This window comes from Pseudomyrmex gracilis, unplaced genomic scaffold, assembly GCF_002006095.1.
Source record: "Pseudomyrmex gracilis isolate BER0280 unplaced genomic scaffold, ASM200609v1 scaffold_180, whole genome shotgun sequence".
Taxonomy (NCBI): Eukaryota; Metazoa; Arthropoda; class Insecta; order Hymenoptera; family Formicidae; genus Pseudomyrmex; species Pseudomyrmex gracilis.
Genome location: NW_018020764.1, coordinates 239,560 through 250,210, shown reverse-complemented (window position 1 = coordinate 250,210; position 10,651 = coordinate 239,560). Strand labels below are relative to the sequence as shown.

The window sequence follows — 10,651 nt, the reverse complement described above, 5'->3', positions numbered from 1 at the left end:
TGATCGCGATCATACGAGCATCGCGTTTCTAAAAGAGGTAATACGAACAGGGAAAAAAATGTTTTTCTAGAATAGCAAGAAATTAGTTACTATGTGGCTAGCAAAAACCACTTGTTACGATTAGTAAAATTTTTGTTTTGCCAACAAAACATTTTGTTGATGATACAAAAAATTTCGTAGGATCAACCATTTTTCTTGCTGACTATATATTAGCAAAACTTTTATTTTTCGTGTAATGAGACAATTTCCACCTTTGCGGACATGATATCACTTTGTCCGTTGTGACCTTTGTAAATTCATAAATTTCGAAAAATTATTATTAATGGTTTTTTTTACATACACCAATTTCTTTTTAACCTTGCCTGACAATTGTGTATTGTGTTACACAAACACCAAATTTTAACCTTCGAAGAAACGTGCAGGTGTATCCGCACGTTTTTTTCACTATATCTTTTAATGGCACATGTGTCACTATCAATAAAAAACTAACGATCAGTATCACACGCCAACATCAAGAAAAATAAAGCACTGTTTAAAACTAGCTGTTTATTGCTATTTACTAATGTTTATTGTGTTTTTCATTATACAATGTGTTTGGAACATAGTTCACAATATTTCGGATAGTGATTAAGGCATGAAAACGAAAGAAAAGAGCTACATACATAAGTGGAAAAGAATCGTTTTCTCCTTATAGCCACATTAACGTCCGCTTTGGCATCTACCTACTTTTTAAGTTTTTATTTTCTCAATTCTACTTGTTTTTGAATTTTTTACTGTTGTAAATACGATTGCATTATCTTTAAATGTAGTTAACACAAGAAAATTTGAAACGCGCGTTTGTCACCGCGGGGTAATAATGACCACTAGATTGTCTATTGGCGTAGACACGTCGCGATGACAAAACGCGAGTTACAAAACGTTATGTGTAAACCAGATCTTACATTCAAATATAACGACAAACAAGTATTTAAATCGAATTAAATATATTGTTTGAAATGATGATTTTCAGCATGCATGCAGCATCTTATTCTTCTACCAAAACAGTGCAAAATGAAATTATTCGTGATAAATCACAATGAAAAAAACTTATGATCATTATGATTATGAGTAAAAAAAGTACACTAAATTTTTGTAACATAAAAGTACCTATACTTCGAAACATCTTATTTACCAAACTATGGTTATATTTTATATTCTTAACTTTCGATCTTTAATCATTTCTAAAGTATTGCGAGCGATTTTTCGAACATCCTGTATATAAGATAATATTTGTAAATTTACGAAAAGAAATAACAATTGTAATAAAAAATATATATAGTGTCACGACTAAAGAGTGTTTTGTTCAGTAAATAAGTGATCTGTCAAACAACAGAGCTTAGTTTAACAACTTTATTAACTGCATTTGATATTTGCACATAAGATATAATCTAGTTAACCCTTAATGACCATTATTAATTTATTAATCTTGATATAGTTTGAGGTGACGTAATCTTTGATCTCACACACGTATACTTTTTGAGAATCAACTATCTCAATCTTGATTTCTCTTCCATATAGTTGTGGAAGGTGAAACACATGGTAAGTGAAACACACATGCTATTTTTATATGTTTAAAAAAACAAAAATGTGTCTAAAAGCAAGAAGTAATTGCATAGTGTGACAATTTAAACACAAAGACAACTAACTGGCCCAAACCACAAGTCACCTCTGTTGTGTATTTATGTAATTGAACAATTGATCAACAACCTTATTATCGACAGATTGACAGCAATGAAAATTATTCTAATTTTTGGCAGGAATCTCGCGACTTTACCGTAGAAAATAATGTTTATAAAGGACCGGTGGTTTATAACACAAATGTCTATAAAAACCTCGGACATATGATATGGGATAAACTTAATAGTTATGGAGATACCATTGCACGTGTAAGTCCATTTGTCTCTTCATTTTTATTGTATGTATACATACAAGTGAATACCCATCTAGCGGCTAAAACCTTTTTATTTCGCTAAAACAACCGTAAAAACTGCGTACGACCGACACGATTTCCGTATTTTTAATATCATTGCAGATAGATGCGCAAACGGAAGAAACGATCACTTATAAAGAACTACAAGTCAAAACTGTAAAATGCGCGTTGTGGTTGAAACAACAAGGAATCGGACGCGACGATGTCGTCAGCATATGCTGCCCCAGCCACATGAATTCTATTGTGCCGTGTTTATCAGCGACGTACGTTGCTGCGATTTTTAACGGAATGGACGAAGACATGGATTTGCGTAAGTATAATATGCTTCCATCACAGTAAAAAGTATAATCGCAAAATGTAAAAACAAACTTTTGTATACGATTTGTATGCTGCACCTTATTTTCAGCAACCGCGTTGCATTGCATAAAACTGATTAAGCCGAAGGCGATTTTCTGCACCGCGAAGCCTTTAAATGTAATTCGTACCGCGGTAACAGAGGCAAATTACAACATCAAAGTAGTAGTTTTCGACGATAATTCTGACGAGTTTTCGTTCTCTGATATCCTGAACGGTTACACCGATGCGGAAATAGCAAATTTCCGATATGTCGAGCACGACATCTTAAAACAAACTGCTTGCATTGTGCATTCGTCCGGCACCATAAATATGCCAAAAGGAGTCGAATTGTCCAATTCCACTTTGATGAACTTGGCTATAAACAAAACTATAAACATGAAAAATTCAGTGTCGTTTTGGTTCACGTCTCTTTATTGGATTACCGGAGTATCTCTGAATTTGAGAGCGATCGCGCACGGCGCCAATGTGCTTTTGTACCCGGTATTCGACGAGGAAATGACATGCGTGATAATCGAAAAGTACAAGGTGAAAGAACTGAGAAGAGTGGCGAAAAATAACGATGCTTAACTAAATACTTCATGTTATCTTGATAGTTTCTTATTTGTGGAAGATGCTTTTTCTAGAAATAAGTATAGCGTTTTGCTATAACCAATATGTAATAACAATAAATATAACCAATATGTAATAACAATAATAACAATAATGATAACAATAAAAATACATGTAAGTAATAATTAATAATTTGAAACTAAAAATCGTTATAATTTGTCTAACTCTTGTAAGTATTGATTTTTATGTTTAAGAAATAACAGTATTACGTTGATGTTTACGTTAACTGTACGTTTTTCAAGCAAAGTAGATGACGCACTTTCGAAAATATTTTGAACATTTTATAATTGTTGTTTTATAATTGCATTACATGCATTGCAATTTTTAAATGTTTGAGTCATAAATTATATATGTTCACAATATAAAATGTACAATTTTGCTATGCAAAGTACACATTACAATAATTCTGTAAGTATGTCATTTGCAAAACACAACACAATCATTTTTGGTACTATTGCTTTAGGTAAACATATTGTATTTAAGCACGAGTATGATGACTCGATTTCTCAAGGCCGGTTATATAAAAAACTATTCATTACCGTCTTTGAGAAGTATAATTAATGGTGGCGCGATTCTTAAGTCGAGTGTGCAGGAGGATCTGAAGAATCTGTTACCGCACGTCAATATACTTCAATCCTACGGTATTATTTAAATCAACTATTAGCGGTGTGTAGAATGCGACGTGTCTGACGTTGCAAATTGTTACGGTGAATTTTACGTTCTATAGGTATGACGGAGTTCGGTGGAAGCATAACATTACAAAAACCATATCATAAGAGCGGATCTTCTGGCGTGGTGATCGATAATGTGCAACTAAAGATCGTTGATTCAGACACCGGCAAGGTTCTGGGTCCGAATCAGTCGGGTGAGATATGGGTGAAATCGCCAAACATGATAATCCGCTATTACAATAATCCTGAAGAGACGAAAAGAACGATTGACGAAGACGGTGAGAAAACATAAGATATACGAATCACTTGTTTAAAAGAGTGATCTGATAAAAGTACACTGATCGGCGCTAAATCGTTCCGCGCAAGAAGAAGTTTCGTTTAACAGAATAGTTTGTTTCAAACGACTGACAACACTCAAAAAACAACGAAGCGAAAAGGAAAACTTTTCTTCTTTTTCCGCGTGAAAAGATTCAGTGCTAGATTATTACGTAATTATACTATTATATTATATTTACTACTACTCCGTACTAATACTTGTTCCAGGTTGGTTTCACACAGGTGACATCGGGTATGTCGACGTAGACGGTGAATTGTTTATTTTGGACAGAATAAAAGACATTATAAAGTACAAAATGTATCCACTCTCACCCAGTGAAATCGAAGCGGTATTAAGTAGACATCCAGCGGTTCGCGAAGTCGCGGTAGTGGGAGTGCCGCACGATCTCGACACCACTCATCCGCTTGCTTTCGTTACCAAAAAGCCCGACGCTAAGGTGCGATATCACTGCGCATATGGCAAATTTACATAAAACAAAATTTGCTTCCATTAAAAATAAAAGAGGTCGACAAATGTGCTTTGAAATAGTTAATATTTGCGTTAATGTTGCTGAAGTATAATAGACTTATATATGTTGTAGGTGACGGAAGAGGATTTAATCAATTACGTGGCGAACAACATGACGGATTATTACAAACTTCGTGCTGGTGTCATATTTCTGGATAAATTTCCATATACAGGATCTGGGAAAATTTCAAAGAAAGAAGTGAATGCAATGGCAAAAAAACTAACTGTAAACGGCCAAGTTAAACAAACGTAGTTCAGATGAAAGTACTTTCTTAATCGAGAATTAATACTTTATTTCTAATTTAAAAACTAAAGTAAGTAATGATCGATATAAGAATACAGATTTTGATGTTCGGTTCTTGTTAATTAAGTATAAATATGAATGTCACCACTATACAACATTTTACTTTAGAGTTGAGTTATTATCAAGCACAGTATAAAAAAAACGGTAAATGTAATGTCAATATGAAAAAACAAGATTTAAAATAACCGTTGTGAACAAAATTTGCCTTACTTATTTATTCCCTTTTTTTTTTTTTTTTTAACGAGGAGAAATCCTTGATGGACACCTCCATTCTCGGGGGAGAGTGGGGGTAGTGTGGGACTCCCCAAAGAGGGGTTACTCACTAAAATTCCTCGGCGGTCCTCCGACACTCAGGAGGGAGCCTGGAAAACCCGAAGGCTATGACTTCGCGGCTCCCTCCCTTATGCATGTTCTGAGGGAAGATGGTAACAGTTCATCTTCTTTCAACCTCCAACTAGGTGAAGAAGTGGGACCACCACACTTCTCCACCTAGCTCCATAGGTTACGTGCAATGGCAGGAGGGAGCCCCCGCTACCTTTCGCCTGTAACCCCGAATTCTTCTCTCCCCCGCCTGCTGTGGGGTAGTCTTAGAGACATCCCAACGAGACGAGAGAGGGAAAGAATCCACCTCTTCACTTGCAGCTAAGTGCAGGTTCTTTGCGGCCTAATCTCCCTCCGAGGAGGGAGTTGCCGCACGGTACCGTCTCCTGCCAGCTGGCTGCCCTTGCCGCAGCCGCTCTGCTTCCGCCTTGGCTTGCATGACGAGGTCACAAAATTTCGTCACCGCTCGCCATTTCTCCTGGTCTCTCACCATCTGTCTAACGACAGATGGCAGGGAGAGGTCCTGGCCTACCACGAAGGTGAGCGTTGCTCTCTCCTCCTCCCACGCTGGACATTCCTCCAACGTGTGAGCCGCAGAGTCGAAGTCCGAGTCGCAGTGCTCACACGCTGGAGAGTCCGCCTTCCCTATCCGATGGAGGAAATTGCCGAACACTCCATGCTCCGTTAGGATCTGGGTGGTGCCAAAAGTAAGATACCCGTGGCAGCAATCCACCCAGTCCGGGAGCACAGGGCCCACGGCTTCCCTTACTTTCCTACCGGGCAAAAGAGGATTCTGTATCCTCTTCTGCCACCTGACCACAGTGGCCCTGAAGGCTCGAGCGCGGACGCGACTGATGTCCACGGGATTGTCATAATCCCGTGCGTCCGCCCTCAGCTCTCTTACGTCTGCATCGACGCGAGCTAACTGCTCCGCCACTAACTCTACTGGCGGAATGCGTGCCAGTACTCTTACTGCCTCCAGGGCCACCGTGCGGTAACACTGCGCTACCCTACCCCCAATCACGCGCTGCACTGCAGCGAGGGGAGCCGACGCCCGGCCCACTCCTGATGCACGGGACCATACCGGTGCCCCGTACATCATGACAGAGTGGACCACGTTGGCGTAAAGGCGCCTTACCCCCGGCCGAGAACCCCCCAGATTCGGCAACAGGCCAGCGAGAGCTCGGGCCACCCGCATGGCCTTAGCCGCCACGTACGCGAAGTGGGTTTTGAAGTCCCACTTCGCGTCAACTTGGAGCCCCAAGTACTTCATGGCCGGTTGGGATACCACTTGGGTATTCCCAACCGGCACCGTCACCTGCCTGTCTCCCCGGCCTGGTACTCGGAAAACGACCACCTCGGTTTTGGCCGGGGCTAGACCGAGGCCGAGCGTCGCCTGTCGCCGCTCCACCGCCACGAGCGCCACCACCGCGCGGCGCATACTTATTTATTCCCTAAATTAAATTTGCATGGTATAGAAATCATTTATTTGTTATCATTAGTACTTTTTGATACGGCGGATGTGCTCGCAAATGTGCTATTACAATATAAAACATTTTCCTTGCAATAGTACTTAACTTAATTTTTAATGGTTTGTTGCGTAATCTAAAAAAAGTATGAAACACAAAACAATCGGTACACATAAATATTTTTAACATAACAATTTTCATCATCAATGACTATTGGTGATCGAAAGTTTCTATCTTAGCCAAATTCAAAAATAAATCGCGTTATGTTTGTCAAATAAAAAACAAATAAAACGTCACTTGAAAGCTCAATTTTTGCGTATAACTTCTTTAATATCTGTGGTATACAAAGCAAAATTTAACTGCGCAATTTCTTATGCAATACATGAAATGCACGCATGAAACTTTGATAACGTTTATATACTTATTATACTTGTAATTGTAACGTACTATCTAACGTCCCTTATCGTAATCTTTGAAAGTGCAGTTGAAATACTTACGTAGATCGCACTTATAAGTATACAATATACGCAATCATCAGTAGTTATAACATATAATTAGCATGTGGCGTTGTCACTTTATTGTTGCACAATACAGTATAGACTGTAAATGTAGAGTGACACAATCATCGAGTCATGCCATTTAAATCAGACAATAGTTTCGGATCACTTGACATTTTATTTTGATAAATATTATATTTTATGCTAAATGACATGCATCCTTAAATTTATATTTATATATTCTTAAAAGCGTTTCCAATCATCACTTGTTTCTTTTTTGGCGAGTATAAGATGACACAGAAACTTGATTAAAGTTTACTAAATCAAAAATTCTGAAAAAAACATATCGAGTTTATATATATGTTTTTATGCTAGACATAAAATTTTTTTAAGTTTTGTTACAGTTTTCGATGAATTTAAAAATAAAGATGAAATGTAATTCGTAAAATTTCATAACGTAGATGATTTGGTAAATACGACTACGAGTGATGCAAAAACTACAGTTACGTACGATTGTATAACTTTACTACATCATAGATGTGTTACTCCCACTTTCGTCGAAGTGAGAGTTTCCGAAGAAGCCTTTGATATAAAAAAGAGTACAGAATGATATTTGAGAAATTCCAACAATTGTAGTTTAAACAAAATCAATTCACACAAATAGCTGTTAAAAGTTACGACCTGTGTAACGTATATTTACAGATTCTTGTTTTTATTAGGTAAAGAGACATTAATTTGCAGAAAGTTATTTAGAAAACGTGTTAAAGATTCAATCAAACGAAAGTTCTTCACAAAATAATCTGAAGTCCGATGAAAACGATGACGTTTTCGGTTTCTTTACACAAACAACACAAGCTAAATTTACACAAGAAGAGTTACAACGATTTTGTAAATCACACAATTTACTTTATTGAAACGTTCCAAGATTATCCAAAACTTAAACAAGTCTATCGAATATAATATTGCACTTCTCAGTAGTGCAGCTGTTGAACGAGTATTCATCTCGAAGGAATAGTACTAATACCACAAAAAGGTCGTCCACATGATGATATGATAAATCATCAACTTTTATTAAAAATAAACTAGATGTATTTTTAAAATTGTATTTTTAAAAGAAATGAATCTGTAAGAAAAATCTCTAACAAAAAGAACATATCTTTAACAAAATGTCGCTAAAAAAAATTTTATTTTATGCTTTTTTCTCTACCGTTTTTTTAGATGTAAAAAAAATGTCGAATATACTTTTTTTGTAATCACGTGTTTTATACTTTGACTTATAATTCATAAAACATATAAAAACGTCTTAAATTAGCATCGAAAAAACATCTTTACGGCACTAAAACAACTCAAAGATGTCACGAAGATATTTTTTACATATGCGTACAGTAAACATATTTTACTTGCTTTTCCAAAAAGCGATAACGTTTACTTTTTATCATTACTAATAAGTACCGATAAAGAGTTACTTTTTTGAATAGATAACGAAGAACGATTACGCGTTATTTTTTACACGTAATATTTTTACTTCTACTATGTGTGAGGTACTTGGTAAAAATTAGAAACAGTTGTTTTGTGATCGCGATCATACGAGCATCGTGTTTCTAAAAAAGGTAATACGTACACGGAAAAAAATGTTTTTCTAGAATAGCAAGAAATTAGTTACTATATGGCCAGCAAAAACCATTTATTAAGATTAGTACAATTTTTGTTTTGCCAACAAAACCTTTTGTTGAGGAAACAAAAACTTTTGTAGGATCAACCATTTTTCTTGCTAACCATATAATAGCAAAACTTTTTTTTTCTGTGTAATGAGACAGTTTTTATCTTTGCGCACATAATAACTCTTCGTTTGTTGTGATCTTTGTAAGTTCATAAATTTCGAAAAATTATTATTAATAGGTATTTTTTACATGAACAAATTACTTTCTAACCTTACCTGACAATTGTGTATTGTGTTACACAAGCATCAAATTTTAAGATTTGAAGAAACGTGCAGGTATATCCGCACGGTTTTTTAAATATATCTTTTAATGGCACATGTGTCACTTTCAACAACGCACGATCACTATTACACGCCAACATCAAGAAAAATAAAGCACTGTTTAAAACTAGCAATGTTTATTGTATTTCTCATTATACAAGGTGTTTGGAACATCGTTCACAATATTTCGGGTAGTGAGTAAGGCATGAAAACGAAGGAAAAAGCTACATACACAAGTGGAAAAGAATCGTTTTTTCTTTATAGCCACATTAACGTCCGCTTTGGCATCTCCCTTTATTTAAGTTTTTAATTTCTCAATTCTATTTGTTTTTTAATTTTTCAATATTGTAAATACAATTGCATTATCTTTAGATTTAGTTTACACAAGGTGTTTTGCAACGCGTGTTTATCAACGCGAGGTAATAATGACCACTGAATTGCTTATTGGAGTACATACGTCGCGATGATAAAACCGCTAGTTACAAAACATGTGGAAACCAGATCTTACATTCAAATATAAGCAAAAATAAGTATTTAAATCGAAGTAAATATATTGTTCGAAATAAGTATTTTCAGCATGCACGCAGGCTCTTATTCTTCTATCAAAACAGTTCGAAATGAAATTATTCGTAATAAATCACAATGAAAAAAACTTATGATCATTATGAGTATGATTATGAAAAGTAAACTACATTCTTGTAACATAAAAGTAGCTATTTTTTGAAACAACTTATTTACTAAACTATATTTATATGGTGTCCTTAATTTTCGATCTTTAATTACTTCTCAAAGTATCGCAAGCAATTTTTCGAACATCCTGTATATAAGATACTATTTGTAACTTTACGAAAAGAAATAACAATTGTAATAAAAAATATACATAATGTCACGATTAAAGAGTGTTTCGTTTAGCAAATAAGTGATCTCTAAAATAACAGAGCTCAGTTTAACACATTTATTAAATGGCATTTGATGTTTGCACATAATATATAATCTATTTATCCCTTAAGGACCATTATTGACTTATTAATCTTGATACAGTGATATAGCTTTAAGTGACGTAAACTTTGATCTCACACAGGAAAATTCTGTGAGAATCAACCATCGCAATTTTGATTTCTATTCCATACTGTTGTGGCAGTGAAACACATGGTAAGCGAAACACACGTGCTATTTTTATATGTTTTAAATTACAAAACTGTGTCTAAAAACAGGAATTAATTGCATAGTGTGACAATTTTGACACAAGGTCAAATAACTGGCTCAAACCACAAGTCACTTTTGTTGTGTATTTATGTAATTGAACAATTGATCAACAACCTTATTATCGACAGATTGACAGCAATGAAAGTTATTCTAATTTTCGGCAGGAATCTCGCGACTTTACCGTGGAAGATAATGTGTATAAAGGACCGGTGGTTAAGTACACAAATGTCTATAAAAACCTCGGACATATGATATGGGATAAACTTAATAGTTATGGAGATAACATTGCACGTGTAAGTCCATTAGTCTCTTCATTTCTATTGTATGTACACACATCTAACGGCTAAAACCTTTTTATTTCGCTAAGATATCCGTAAAAATTGCGTACGACCGATACGATTTCCATATTTCTAATAACATTGC

The 10,651-nt window shown here is 35.6% G+C and overlaps 1 protein-coding gene across 1 annotated transcript; it reads left to right on the top strand.

Moving 5' to 3' along the window:
- Positions 1 to 856: 856 nt before the first annotated feature.
- LOC109858010 (4-coumarate--CoA ligase-like 7) lies at positions 857 to 4,703 on the top strand. The gene is made up of 9 exons (XM_020434868.1): positions 857 to 880; positions 1,558 to 1,578; positions 1,761 to 1,925; positions 2,072 to 2,279; positions 2,376 to 2,851; positions 3,399 to 3,576; positions 3,663 to 3,884; positions 4,150 to 4,379; positions 4,524 to 4,703. Exons 1-9 carry the CDS (start codon positions 857 to 859, stop codon positions 4,701 to 4,703), a joined length of 1,704 nt encoding a protein of 567 aa, XP_020290457.1.
- The last annotated feature ends 5,948 nt before the right edge of the window (positions 4,704 to 10,651 follow it).